This window comes from Microcaecilia unicolor, chromosome 2 (genome assembly GCF_901765095.1).
Source record: "Microcaecilia unicolor chromosome 2, aMicUni1.1, whole genome shotgun sequence".
Taxonomy (NCBI): Eukaryota; Metazoa; Chordata; class Amphibia; order Gymnophiona; family Siphonopidae; genus Microcaecilia; species Microcaecilia unicolor.
In genome coordinates, this window is record NC_044032.1 from 122,629,860 (window position 1) to 122,645,054 (window position 15,195).

Sequence of the window (15,195 nt, forward strand, 5' to 3'; positions counted from 1 at the left end):
AAGTGTGGGAACTTATTCCACAACTCCGGGACCTTGAACAGAGAAAATTGCACAGTTGGTGGTGTCATAAACAATTTTATGAACCCCTCCTTCCAGATCCCCTAAATGCCCCCACACTACCACCCATAGGCCTCCTTGGGTCTATCGTATAATCCCTAGTGGTCTAGGGGTATAGTTGGGGCAGGAGCGATACACAGTTACTCCTGCTCGTTCCAGCTCTGCTCTCAAAGTGGCTGCCAAGACTGGTCTATCACTTCTGCCCTGACTATGCCACTAGACCACCAGGGGATTGTAAGGTAGTCCTGGGAAAGAGGGGACTATTTTTTTTAACTCAATTGCAAAATATGCAGTTACGATCTTGCACAATAATTTATATGGTAAAGTGCTTCAACTAAATGCTTTTGATACAGAATTTTTGCAGGAATTTAAGTCTGTAAATTTGGGATAAGCTCCTTAGAAGTTAGCTTCTCTGTGGAGTTAAGACATCAGCTGTCACTCTGAGTGTGATGCAAAGTCAGCCACTCTAAAAACACTGTGGCTTTTAGTTTTTTCAGTAGCTGTGGTCCATGTGTGGAGGCTACTTTGCTTGGAGGTAAAATATGGTCTTTCATTATTTAAATTGTATCCTGGCTTGGATACTGTGGGTTTAGCAGAGGGGTGCAGACTGCAAGCTCTGACAATCCCCAGTGGCCCTCACTGGTTCACATTCACATAACCAAACTTGAGTTTTCAGCTGAAACCAGGTAATGAGTTTCATCTGCAGTTTTGGTTTTGGCCGAAAGCATTCAGACAGTTTCAGTGGCAGTTTTGATTTTGTCCAAAACTGAAAAAAGCAATTTGGTTTACCTTTAATTTTTGTTGGAGGCTTATACATCTCCACAAAGCATGCAAAAAATGGGTATGGCACTGGAAGGGAAATGTCTAAACTGTGGGGAGGGTAGAGGCTACTTTGGTTATTTGTTTTGGAGTTGTCAATTCATTCAAGATTTTTTTGGGGGGAAGATGGCCTGTTTTTTTTTTTTTAACAAAAATTTTAATTATCATTTACCAAAGGCGAAACTCCATTTTGATGATGATTCAGTACGAGATCAGGACAAAAACGTTATCTAATGAAGGTGTGGCAATTGGCCATGAAAACAATCTTACAAAATTGGAGAAAGGAGGAACCTCCCAATTTGACCCCTTGGAAGAATTTGCTGTATTCTCAGATGGTAATGGAGTGAATTAAGACACAAAGCTGCAATCCCTAATGTTAGAGGAAGTTTCAGCAAGTAGGGGAACTGATCTGGAACATTATTTCAAACAGAGACCATAGTTGGTCATTAAACTGCTATATAAATGGTCACTGAGCAGGAATGGGGGTGAAAGAGGGATGGAGGAAGGGTAGATTGTCAAAAATTAAGATTGGTAGTGTGACATTTGAGAAGGTTGGCTACAGATGCACCCAGCGAGGAGGCAAAGAACAAACATAGCTCCCACTTGAGAAGCACAAATATATGCATTCTTTATATCAAGGGAGGGAAGATTAAGGGGAGAAAAATGCTGCAATTCAATAAAAGGCAGGTAGACCTCGATTAATGGCATTTGAATTCAGTACTATGGTTGTCGTAGTGTTTAACGTGCTTTGTTTTGAAGATTGCCCTGCTGCAACAGTTATGATGAATAAAACATATTGAAAAAAATTAGGGGGAAAGCATTGGGACTACTAATCAGTATTTGGTTGACTTATGCATGGCATGTAATTATTTATGCTTAAGCATTTGTTGGCATGCTTGGATTGTAATTTATTTAATTTAAAGCTAATAAAGATACACATGAAGAAAAATCAATAAACTATTAGACCTAGGGGTACATAAGCATGGAAACATCAAATTTTATGGGAGCCTACAAGGTATGTGTAACCTGTTTTAGCCGCTGTTGGAAACAGGATACTGAGTTTGGATTTTAGGTCTGACCCATTTTGGTAGTTCTTATGTTCTGTGCCACCACTAATCATACAGGCTTTTCTCCAGGGTGCATATTGAATATAGAACTAAGCATTTTATTTAGAAAAATTAGGGAGTTAAAACTGGAAACAAGCCCTTTTGATTTGAATTTCACTAATAGCTACTACAAAAGCTCAAGTAACATAGTAGATGATGGGTCCATCCAGTCTGCCCAACAAGACAACTCATATGTGCTACTTTTTGTGTATACCCTACTTTGATTTGTACCTGTGCTCTTCAGGGCACAGACCATATAAGTCTGCCCAGCACTATCCCCGCCTCCCAACCACCAGCCCCACCTCCCACCACCGGCTCTGACACAGACCGTATAAGTCTGCCCAGCACTATCCCTGCCTCCCACCACAGGCTCTGGCACAGACCATATAAGTCTGCCCAGCACTATCCCCGCCTCCCAACCACCAGCCCCGCCTCCCGATCTCGACTAAGCTCCTGAGGATTCATTCCTTCTGCACAGGATTCCTTTATGCTTATCCCACGCATGTTTGAATTCCGTTACCATTTTCATTTTCACCACCTCCCGCGGGAGGGCATTCCAAGCATCCACTACTCTCTCCATGAAAAAATACTTCCTGACATTTTTCTTGAGTCTGCCCCCCTTCAATCTCATTTCATGTCCTCTCGTTCTACCGCCTTCGCATCTCCTGAAAAGGTTCGTTTGCGGATTAATACCTTTCAAATATTTGAACGTCTGTATCATATCACACCTGTTTCTCCTTTCCTCCAGAGTATACATGTTTAGTTCAGCAAGTCTCTCTTCATACGTCTTGTAACGCAAATCCCATACCATTCTCATAGCTTTTCTTTGCACCGCTTCAATTCTTTTTAAATCCTTAGCAAGATACGGCCTCCAAAACTGAACACAATACTCCAGGTGGGGCCTCACCAACGACTTATACAGGGGCATCAACACCCCTTTTCTTCTGCTGGTCACACCTCTCTCTATACAACCTAACAACCTTCTAGCTATGGCCACCGCCTTGTCACACTGTTTCGTCGCCTTCAAATCCTCAGATACTATCACCCCAAGATCGCTCTCCCCGTCTGTACCTATCAGACTCTCCCCGCCTAACACATACGTCTCCCGTGGATTTCTATTCCCTAAGTGCATCACTTTGCATTTCTTCGCATTGAATTTTAATTGCCAAACCTTAGACCATTCTTCTAGCTTCCTCAGATCCTTTTTCATGTTTTCCACTCCCTCCCGGGTGTCCACTCTGTTACAGATCTTAGTATCATCCGCAAATAGGCAAACTTTACCTCCTAACTCTTCGGCAATGTCACTCACAAATATATTGAACAGAATCGGCCCCAGCACCGATCTGAGGCACTCCACTAGTCACCTTTCCCTCCTCCGAGCGAATTCCATTCACCACCACCCTCTGGCGTCTGTCCGTCAACCAGTTCCTAATCCAGTTCACCACTTCGGGTCCTATCTTCAGCCCATCCAGTTTATTTAAGAGCCTCCTGTGGGGAACCATGTCAAAAGCTTTGCTGAAATCTAAGTAGATTACGTCCATAGCTCGTCCCTGATTCAATTCTCCTTTCACCCAATCAAAGAACTCAATGAGATTCGTTTGGCACGATTTCCCTTTGGTAAAACTATGTTGTCTCGGATCTTGCAACTTATTTGCTTCCAGGAAATTCACTATCCTTTCCTTCAGCATCGCTTCCATTACTTTTCCAATAACCGAAGTGAGGCTTACCGGCCTGTAGTTTCCAGCTTCTTCCCTATCACCACTTTTGTGAAAAGGGACCACATCCGCCGTTCTCCAATCCCTCGGAACCTCTCCCGTCTGCAAGGATATATTAAACAAATCTTTAAGAGGACCCGCCAAAACCTCTCTGAGCTCTCTCAATATCCTGGGGTGGATCCCGTCCGGTCCCATGGCTTTGTCCACCTTTAGCTCTTCAAGTTGTTGATACACACTCTCTTCCGTGAACGGTGCTCTATCCACTTCATTCTCGTTTGTACTTTTTGCAGTCCATCGCGGTCCTTCTCCAGGATTTTCTTCTGTGAAAACAGAACAAAAGTAAATGTTAGCAAATTATGGCAACAGCTGTGACAAGAATAAGAGGTTGATAGGCAAGCCAATTGATGAGGCATTAAAAGGAAATTCATATATGGCTTCAGAATTCCATCATTTAGAGAAGAGAATGTGCCAAATTACGGATTCAGAAGCAAACATTGAAGGATGCAGACAGTATCTAGGTGGTATTTGACAAAGGTAGAGAAAGAAGGATGCAGAGGTCTCCAAATCAAGTCAGACCATCATTGCCCAGAGGACAAGCAAGCAGACAGAGCTATACTTATATGAGTGATCAAGACCTGGGAAATAGGTACCACACGCTCATCTGAACAGTAAACTTGTGACTTAGGTACAATCACTAAATCAGGTTTGTCCATCACACCACTAAGGCAAGCATTAAATAAATACATTGGTAAGATAAAAGAAAGTATGGAGAAAATACATCATTAATAAAGGTCATTTTTAAAAATGTGGCGAAAGGGTTCGTTCCTGGTAGCTCAAAAGATCTGCCGCTGGACTTGCTGGTTGGAATACTGTTGTGGGATGGCAAATCAGAGAGAGCTATGTGTTAGTAGTGGAGCATCTATTTGGCAGCTCTAAATAAGGTAGGGGAAGAACACTGGAAAAACTGCTAGTCAAAATTTCTCTCCATTTTTTTCTCTCCTTCCTTCCCCGACTGAGCAGCAGGAGACAGGAATAGGCTGCATTTCTTCCCTTCTTTTTCCCCAGTGAAGGGCTGATATAATAAGCTGCACACTATACTTTAGCTCAATAGTCAACTCTCTTCTTATTCCCAATGTAGTAAGGTTTAGTGCAAAAAAATAAAAAGTAGAGTGGAAGAATAGCCTAATAGTGCAGTGGGTTGAGAACCGGGGGGGGGGGGACTGGGCTCAACTTCCACTGCAGCTCCATGTGAGACTGGGCAAGTCACTTAACCCTCCATTGTCCCAGGTACAAAAAAATTACTTTGTGAGCCCACTAGGGACAGAAAGCGTACCTTTTATATAATATATAAACCACTTTGGTTGTGCCACAGAAAGGCAGTATATTAAAAAAAAGTTAAACTATCACACTAAAGGACAATACAGTGGTGTTGTAAAAAGCTGAATCTGTAATTGCTAATGATATAAAAATAATTCACCAAATTTTGGCAGTTTTTTATTTTTTTTATAGCACTGAATCTTTACTCCAGCCCAGAAGTAAAGGGTGATACAAACTAAGTGTGGCATTTCACCTCAATTGACCCTGTTTGTCCTGAGCCCCCCACCCCCAGTGTTCCAAGTGGGAGAAAGATGCATATTTCTCCCCCCACCCCTACCCCATATGCACCTTTTTTTAATTGACAGTTCAACTCCCACTACTAGTGTTGGTATTCAGTAAGATACAGGTGGGACAGAGAGGACGCTGCTGGATGGCTTCCCGGGACTTGGTGTGTTGCTCCATAGGGTTTGTGGAGTTGTAGCACTGGAGGCTTTCTGGTTGATGGCATCCAGTACTGGGTTCCTAGGCTCGGGATGCTGAGGCCACAGGTCAGAGTTTAGTGGGCTTTTTTTTGTCTCCTTTCCTGTTTGTGCATGAGCCAGTCCCCACTCATGCACTGACAGGAAAGGAGGCAAACATGTCCGATGCAGCAAACCATGGTAGGTTATCACGGTGGTGTGTGCTGTTTCCCCTGTTGCATATTTTGAATGCTGTAGGAATTTGCATGCCATCAGTCTACTGCATCAGATGTAACTGTTTCAGTGCATATTTATTTTATTTATTAGGATTTATTTACCATCTTTTTGAAGAAGTTCATGTCATCCTCGTAGATGTAGAACTGAGTATTCATGGACCAAATCAGCCCGGCTAGTGGCTTGAGGTAGATATTAACAAGAATAGGTGACATATTAATCCTTGTACTATCTCGCAGATCAGTGGCCATGGTAGCAATGGAGTTCTGCCAAACAATATGGCTGTGGCCTATCTAATAGGTACAGTCTGAACTAGGCAAGTACTGTGCCACTGATACCTGTTTCTGCCAGTCATGATAGTATGATATTATGGTCCACAGTGTTAAAAGCAGCTAAGAAATCGCTAACATCAAGGCAAATCTGTCTTGGTTCCGTGAGGATCATCTCCATGCCAAAACTTGGATACTTGGAATGCCCTCCCGCAGGAGGTGGTGGAGATGAAACCGGTAACAGAATTCAAAAATGTGTGGGATAAACATAAAGGAATCCTGTTCAGAAGCAATGGATCCACAGAAGCTTAGCGGAGATTGGGTGGCAGAGCCGTTGGTGGGAGGCGGGGCTAGTGCTGGGTAGACTTCTATGGTCCTTGCCCTGAAAATGGCAGATACAAATCAAAACATTGTAAAAAAGAAACCTGCAATATTGCGTAAATTCATTCTATCTGAACGCTAAGTGACTCACTTCTTGTTACTGAGGGGTATGACATGCCAGTTAAAAAAAATTTTAAATTTTTAAGTAGTGCTCAGAAACAGGTATTTGAGTTGAGCTATGAGCAGCTGTTTAGTCATAACACCATCAATCCATCACATCCATCACAGCACTACCCTACCTTCCTGCCAATATATCTGTTGGTAATTTACCAACAGATATATTGGCAGGAAGGTAGGGTAGTGCTGTGATGGTGTTATGACTAAACAGCTGCTCATAGCTCAACTCAAATACCTGTTTCTGAGCACTATTTAAAAATTAAAAAAATTTTAACTGGCATGTCATACCCCTCAGTAACAAGAAGTGAGTCACTTAGCATTCAGATAGAATGAATTTACGCAATATAGCAGGTTTCTTTTTTACAATGTATTGAAGGACACCCTAAGAAACCATCCACATATAAATCCCCAGATTACCTAGAGATACAAATCAAAGTCAGGTATACAAACAAAGCAGCACATATGAGTTTATCTTGTTGAGCAGACTGGATGGACCGTACAGGTCTTTCTGTGCCGTCATCTATTATGTTACTAAAACGGGGCTGAATCCAGATTGGCATGGATCTAGCTAGTTTCTCTCTTCTAGCCAGTCATTGAACTGAACGTAAACAGTTTTGTAAGTTTTCCGAGAAATGGGATATTAGATACTGGCTGGTAATTTTCGAGCTTCTCCTGGTCAAGGGTGTTCTTTAGCAGAGAATCCACCACTGCCCTTTTTAATGCTGTTGGTAGTTGCCCATTAGAAAGAGGAGTTGACAATTTTTATGGCCCCCTTCTACTGCTTGCCTGCTGCTCTGTCTTTGATGAGTGTGGATCGAGGGATCATGAGTTGGTCGTAGGACTGTCAGGATTTTGTCAAGGCCCTCCTCTGTTATTGGGTTAAGAGTCCTATATGTCTGTATGAGGAGAAGGCAAGTTGTATGATCCTGGTTAACTGGCAGGATACTAGATGAGACTGCCTGTAAAGCTTGATGGAGAATTGTATTTAAAACAATTTTATTAAATGTTTAATATGTAACAATGATCACATACAATAAACTGTACAATAACAAGAACAAAAATCCTATTTCCCGCCCCTAACTCCCCCAGCCCCCAACCCTCCTACTCAACACCCCAGGAACAAAAGTCTGATAGAGACTTTTAATTTTGTTGGTAACGTATACAGCAAAATCATTGCAGTTCAGTTTTCACTGGGCATACTGGTTCTATTGGGGGTTGCAGTAGGCTGTTTGTTAATGTATACATAAATGTGAAAAATCACACTACAAATAGTTCTCCCCAATTAAACTACAAAAATTATGAGAATATTGTACCCTAAACTAATCCTTCTGCTTCTCTTTATGATTCCTTAATGTGTCTGCACGCATGTACTTTATTCGACCACAAACTTGAATGTATTTGTTTCTTTACCGGTGTTGGCGAATGCCTCACGGTATTATATAAGCCACATTGAACCTGTAAAAAGGTGGGAAAATGTGGGATACAAATCCAACAAATACAAATTTAACATTTTTCTTTCAAATCTCTGTTACAAATACACATAAATGTACATAAAAACAAAACACAGTCTATAATATTCACAAACCACCCCAGAAAATCAGCATCAGAAATAAGTTCCAAACAATGTCTCAGAATGAAATAGTAATACTCATCTGCTAACACAGAATGTCACAATTAATGAACATATGAGGAACATCCATAAGATGAAATATAGCATTTCCTCTACTCCAGAAAAAGGTTTTCCTCTGATTTTGAAAAAACTCTTATTATACTGTGGTAGGGTCTTCCTGGTGATCCCCTTATGTTTACAAGAAAACTCCATATAGATCAAATAAAGATGAACCTACATATAGCATCAGTACACACAAAAACAGGCAGTTTTGGTCTTCTGTCCAGCCAAAAATCAGCTTTGCAGCCCAGTACTCCAATGGTTTAGAAATTATTTAAGAACAGCTTGACACAGTTCTGAGTTTTGCCAGATGGCATTTTTAGGAGCTGTCAGCCTACACAAAAAAGGATCACCATATTAACTCACCCCATTAAAATCCAAAACAATAACCATCTATAACAAAATACAATATATGCTGCTAATAACAATAAATACCATAAGTCCATTCAAATAATCTTAATATTGGCGGGGCATGATAGTACTGCCACCTGGAGCTGACTCTTCGTACTGATAGAAAAACAGCGGACACATGCATAGTCTACACCAATTAGATTTGTTATCATTAAATTAACAGATATCAATCACTATACTTCACATTCAACCTCCTTATTCCAGTGGCATAGCCAGACAGCCAATTTTGGGTGGTCCTGAGCCTAAAGTGGGTGGGCACAAAATTATCTGTGCCCCGCCATACCTCCACCTCAAAATATAAATAGCTAATGAGGATCCTCAAAGCTGAAGACTTTCTCCGAAGGCAGCCAGAACTCCCTTTTACCAAGCTTGGCAGGCAGCAGCAATGTCCCTAAGTCACTAATGCCAGCACCACATGCGAGCTTAGTAGTCGGTGGCTCAAGGATGCTGTCACTGACTGGAGAGTTTGGTAGAAGGGAATTCTGGCTGCCTTTGGAGGAGGTTCTCAGCTGGGGATGCTTGGGGTTCCCCACCAGTTATAAAGCAAGGGTCAGGGCCAGTGTTAGACATGCTATGGCCCAGGTCAGAAAATAAAGGAGGGCACTTTCTCTGATCCCCTCTCCTCCCTGCCTCCCCTCCAATTTCCCCACCTGCCAATACTAATCACACCGACAGACCTTCACCAAATACAGACCAAGGGATCACAAGTTAGAAATTAAAATATTTACACAAAAATTGAGAACCCCAAGAAGTTAAACTTAACATATACTACAACACTGGAGAAATAACAACAGAAATGCATTTCCTTTCTATTGACCACAATTGCACATTTCCGAAAGCTAATATATTCTATTGAAAACATTCAAAATAAAATGCTTTCTTCTACCTTTGTTGTCTGGGTGTTTTATTTTTCCATTATGTTGGTTCCAATTTCCTGTCATCTACTAATTCTCCTTCAAGCGGCTGCTGTACATTTGTCTTCTCTCTGCTGTCTATTCCCTCACTACACCTACCTCTGATATAATGATAATTCCTTTTTAGTTCTGTCCTCTCATTTTTTTTCTTTTCCACCTCTGTCAGCTCAAATTTCACCCTCTTTCTCATCCTTCTCCTCCTTTTTACTTTTCAGCTACCTATCAGATTTCTATCTTCTTTCACCCACTAGCTCTCTCATTCCCCATCTCACTCCTTCCCCAGGCTTCCATTCCCTTCCATCTTTAATCTATTCTCCATGACCATATTTCTACCCTCTGTAATCACTATCCTCTCATCCATTTTCTTGCCACCCTTCTCCTCCCCTTCCTGGCCTCTCCCACATGGTTCCACCATTCCCAGCGCCTTCCTCTGTCCACCTTTCTAGCCCAACATCTGCTTTCTCTTTCTTCCATCCCCACCTTTGTAGCCTGATATATCCTGTCCGTTCTCTCTTCTCTCCTGTCCCCCCATGGTCCAGCATATCTCCTTCTCACTTCCCTTAATCCCATTGTCTGGCATCTCTCCATCATTTTCATCTGCTCCTGGATCCATCTTCTTCTCCCCTCTCTCCACCTGTGCATCTCTTCCTGCCTCTCATGCAGTCCCATGTCCTACATCTCTCTATCCTCCTCCCTTGTACCCCAGAGCCAACTTCTCTCTTCCCCTCCCTCCCATGCAGCATTCATGCTCTTCCTCCGCCATGTCCAACATTTCTTCCTCGCTCCCACTGTCCACCATTTCTTCCTCGCTCCCACTGTCCACCATTTCCCTCTCCCCCCCTCCTTTGTGCCCCAGGTCCAACATTTCTCTCATCCACCCCCCCCCCCCCCCCCAATGCAGCATCTATCCCTTCCTCTGGCATGTCCAACGTTTCTCCCTATTTCCCCATGCACATCTCCCTCTTTTTCACCCCTATGCACAACATTTCTATTTCTCACACCCCTCTCAGTCCATCCAACACATTTCTCCCGTCCCTCTTATGCCCCCCCCCCCCCGGGTCCAGCACTTTTGTCCCTTCCCTGGTTTGGTGCCCCTCCCGGTCCAGCACTTTTCTCCCTTCCCTGCCTCCAGTCCCTGGTCTGGCACCTCTGTACTTTTTTTTCTCCCTGCTTCTGCAACTTACAGCATTGGAACTATCCGGGCCGGCAGCGATTCACACACGCAGGCTCGCGCTGTAGTTCCGGCATTCCCTGGCTTTGCTAACGTGACATCCTGTCCTAAATAGGAAGTTGCGTCAGTGAGGGCATGACGCAGCGTCAGTGAGGGCGTGACGCGGCAGAGCGAACGCCGGAGCCGGCCTGTATGTATCACCAATCTTGTAAGTTGGAAGCACGATGGTAGAGAAATAGGGAGGAAAAAAAGATTAGTGCCGGATCTGTGAGACGGGGTGGGAGTGGAGGGAAGGGATCATGGGTGGGCCTTGAGCCTAAGTGGGTGGGCCTGGGCCCAGGCCCACCCGTGGCTACGCCCCTGCCTTATTCAAACCTACAGGATGCACTGTTTGCCAGAAATAAATCATTCTCTGCTCTAATTTTAAATAAAGTTTTGACATTTTACCACTTCGATGTAATTGAACTTGTCAACACTATAAAATGCAAATTCTCCACAGAATGTTGAAATGCTACCAAATGAGCAGCTAACAGAGCTTCACTTTTCTGCACACAGATATTGCCTATATGTTCCCCTATCCTGATTTTAATTTTGAGGTGTCTGCCTAATATACCACAAATGGCAAGGACAAGTAATTGCATGCACCACGCCTGCTGAATTACAATCATACTGTCCCCTTACTACTACTATTTAGCATTTCTATAGCGCTACAAGGCGTACGCAGCGCTGCACAAACATAGAAGAAAGACAGTCCCTGCTACATTTGTATCCCACCTATTTCCCACCTATTTATGTGGCTTACATTATATAACAATGGCATTACCATCAATAGAGTAAGAGGTTCAGCATATTGTTACAATTAATGTACAAGAATAACAGGTAGGTAGGGTAAATAAAATGACAATACATAACATACAAGTGAGAGTAGGAAAAAATGTAATGAGATTAAAGACCCTATCAGTGTTTAAAGCATATTTACAATATACACGTCGATTGCATTCACATCGACCATTGCTGCCTGAGTTAAGGCTTGGCAGTACTTTGTCATGTGTTTTCCTACAGTTTAGCCTATCTTCAGTCAGGCAAGATTTATTCCATCTTTCCAGTTTCTGTCCTTCATTTATGGGCCAAAGTTCTGGAGATAATGGTGAGCATTTGTGAGTAGGGCATAAGACCTTTTTTAGCAGTGTAGCTTTCTATAGGGCCTTAGCAAAGTGTATATTCCAAATGTCAACCTGCTCTGACACTAGGAGTTATCTTTCCATACAAATATGTGGATAGTCCAAGGTCTCTAGGAAATTCTCAGCGGTCAGCTATTTTTCTAGTCTCTGATCTCCTTCCGAACTCTGGGAGGCGCCATCTACTTAAATTGGTCACTTAAAGGAAATTTGATTAGGTAATGGTCTATCCATGATAAAGGTATTCTTTTAATACTGCTATCATGGTGTTCTGGGATGTCAACCCCCTTGTTGAACCCCAGGTTTAATATGGGACCCTTTTTCTGGGTTGGAGAATTGATCACCTGTGTGAATCCTAGTGCTGTCATTGTGTCCAAGAAGAAAGCTGTCATGGTATTTGGGGTTGCAGTATCTGGTTTAAAATGCCCCATGATCACCAGCCTAGAGAAACTCAAGGTCAGTTCTGTAATCGGATCAAGGAGTTCTTAAAGAGATGATCGGTAAACCATGAGCAGCTAGATTGGTTTCTCCTCCTCTAGTTGGATTAAAAGGGATTCTGATTCAGTTAGAAGGGATTTGGTGATTCTGCGCAGTTTGTGTCCCCTAGTCATGACTGCAACCCCTCCACTCCATCTTCCTGGTTTTGGTTATTGCAGACTGTTGAAACCTGTTGGTCATAGTTTAGACAATCAAACTAGGGATTTACCATCTATCCAAGCTCCAGTTATTCCTAAAATGTCTAGATGTTCATAGCTGATATCATGAATCACTGATAATTTCTTAGTAACTGATCTGGCATTCACCAAGCCTTTGGATCCAAAGGGTGGTCTGGGGGTACTGGGGTTAGCTTAGGTATGGCAGTAAAGTGATTGTTTGAATACTGTAAAGCAGATGTTTCACCTCTTGCACTTTTGTCTTCTCTTTGGTTGATGAGGATTATAGGTTCCATTTCCACATATCACTATGATCTCAGAGGTCTGCTGATCATCTGGCCCAAAGCACATTCTTGGTGTTGGATGCTCCTTAAGCAAATTTCACTGTGCTCTGAAGCTCAGTTCACCTTTCTAACACTGCTTGTTTTACCATCCCCTGAAACAGGCTACACACTGCAGTGTCTGCTGTCCCTTCCCCTTCCTGTTACCTTTTTATTTTTAATTATTGTAAACTACTTTGTTATTTGTAGCTAAAAGGTTTAATAAACATTTTGATTGCTGTGAAAATATTGAACAATATCTATACTGATACGTATGAGTATCATATTTATTTGTTATGTGTTCATATATTTTTTTATTTTGACCCCTGATGCAGGCGGTTTCCCCAAAACACAGACCGTGTCGGATCTGACTAATTGACACTCCCACCCTTGAAGGCGCTTTGTGCTTTTGTTTTTGATCCATTTTATAAAAAAAATTGTTAAACTTATTTCATAATGTCTCATTTATTTAGGCCTGGTAAAAGCATTGTTTTTCATCCTATGGTCAACCTGGTGATTCAATAGAATCTGGTTTCTATACCCAGGGCAAGTTGGCTGAGTTTGTGAGGGAGTCAGGATCCTTGTGCAACTGTGACACTTAATGGCCATATTTAGGGTCTGTAATTACAGGGTGCCAGAAAGCACGCTTGTGTGGCCATTAGCTAAGGACCATCACAGCAAAGTGAGTTGAGAGGAAATGTAAAATGGGAGCAGTCCATAGGTAGCTAGCTGTGAATGAAAATGTAATGTTGCCGAAAGGAATAGAGGGAAGCTATTGGTGTGTTTGTGAACTTTTATAGTGTCTGTTATCAGAGGACTCTGTAGTGTTACATATGTTTTTTCTGGCCACTAGGTAAATCAGTTTTTTAGTCTGACTGTAACATCAATAGGGAAAACTGCAGGCGAGTAAAATCTAACATATTATTCTGCCAACACAAGCCCAACAGATGGATCTCCACTCCCAAATTTCAACCTATGATTGTCTCTCCAAAGTGATCTTTCAGTAACAGTGAGAAAAGAAAAATGAGCAGTAAGCCAGGGTGGGTGCAATAAAAGGTCTGGCCCTAACCTGTCCTTTACACAGTTCTCCTGTGTAAAGGAGGGAAATCTGTGTAAAGGCCAAGCCACAATTGTGCTTGTGAATAGGCACATGCCAGCTCAAAGGCCATAAGCTGAGGGGGGGGGGGGGGCGTTATTGACACTGAAAGATTTACCCAGGAAAACTGCTTCAGTTTGCAGCTTAAGATTAGAGGGTCAGGCCCCATTATGCTTTGCCCAGGAGCAGGTAGGTGAGGGGAGAGCTAAAAAGAATGGAGTGGACTGAGAATGTAGCTCTGACACAGTATACATGGGAGAAGAACCTGGAAAGAGGTAAGGAAGAGGACAATGGTAAAGAAAACAGTTATGGAGGGAGTGGGGAAAGAAGACCCAGAAAGGGTAGACCTTTCTCCCCCAACTCCCTGATGGGTGCCCCCTTGTTTTTGAATATACCAAAAGGGAGGGGGAGGGGCCTGGCCCTCACAGCCATTTTAACTTGAGGGCAAGGAATTTGAAATGCCAGTTGTCAGTACTCAAATTATTTTAAAAAATATTAAATTCTTATGTAATCAAAATCCAGCTCTGGGATTTTTGCATTAGGAGTGCTTTTCAAATATGTCTCTTTGATTTCAGAATCTCTTTGATTTCAGAAAATTAGGATACAGATATAGAAATTGATGAGTTCATTATCTTCATGGTTTGTTCATTCATTTAGTAAACCCTATGTTGTATTTGATTTATGTGGTAGGTGAGCAATCGATGTGTTCGTGCCAAAATCAACATTGCTATGATCTGTCAAACATTAGTTAGTCCGCCAGAAGGTAACCGGGAAATAAGCAGAGACAATATCCAGTGCAAGATCACATATGTAGCAAATGGTATGTATTCAACTTTTTCCAATACCTGCTTTCCATTTTATCTCTGTTTTTGTATGGTCATTCTCGCTGCTGTTCAAAATTAGGAGGAGAGCAAAAAAATGCATAGGAATATAGCCAAATGTCTCTTGAGCCCACCTGAATAACAACTTATTTTTCTCCGAGGACAAGCAGGCTGCTTGTTCTCACTGATGGGTGACGTCCACGGCAGCCCCTTGAATCGGAGATCTTCACTAGCAAAAGCTTTTGCTAGCCCTCGCTTGCGCACGCATACTGCGACTGTCTTACCGCGCTCATGTTCGTCAGTCTTCTTTTTTCCGTGGCTCAGGACGGCTGTTGTTTTGGTCGTCTGTGCCCTGAGGAGACCCTCGTGCCTTTCGTTGCGTTCTTCCATTCGGAAGTCTTGCGTTTTTCTTCTCCGTCATGTTGTTTGAGTTTTGTTTAAAAAAAATTGTTTTAAACCCTTATTTTCGAGTTTTTCCCCGTTAAGTTT

At 42.4% G+C, this 15,195-nt stretch overlaps 1 protein-coding gene across 1 annotated transcript in view; it reads left to right on the plus strand.

Annotated features, from left to right (window-relative positions):
• CERT1 (ceramide transporter 1) overlaps nt 1–15,195 on the plus strand; it is a 540,904-nt gene that overhangs the window by 480,981 nt on the left and 44,728 nt on the right. The window contains 1 exon segment of the mRNA XM_030193269.1: nt 14,576–14,705. Coding sequence (XP_030049129.1) covers nt 14,576–14,705 — 130 coding nt within the window.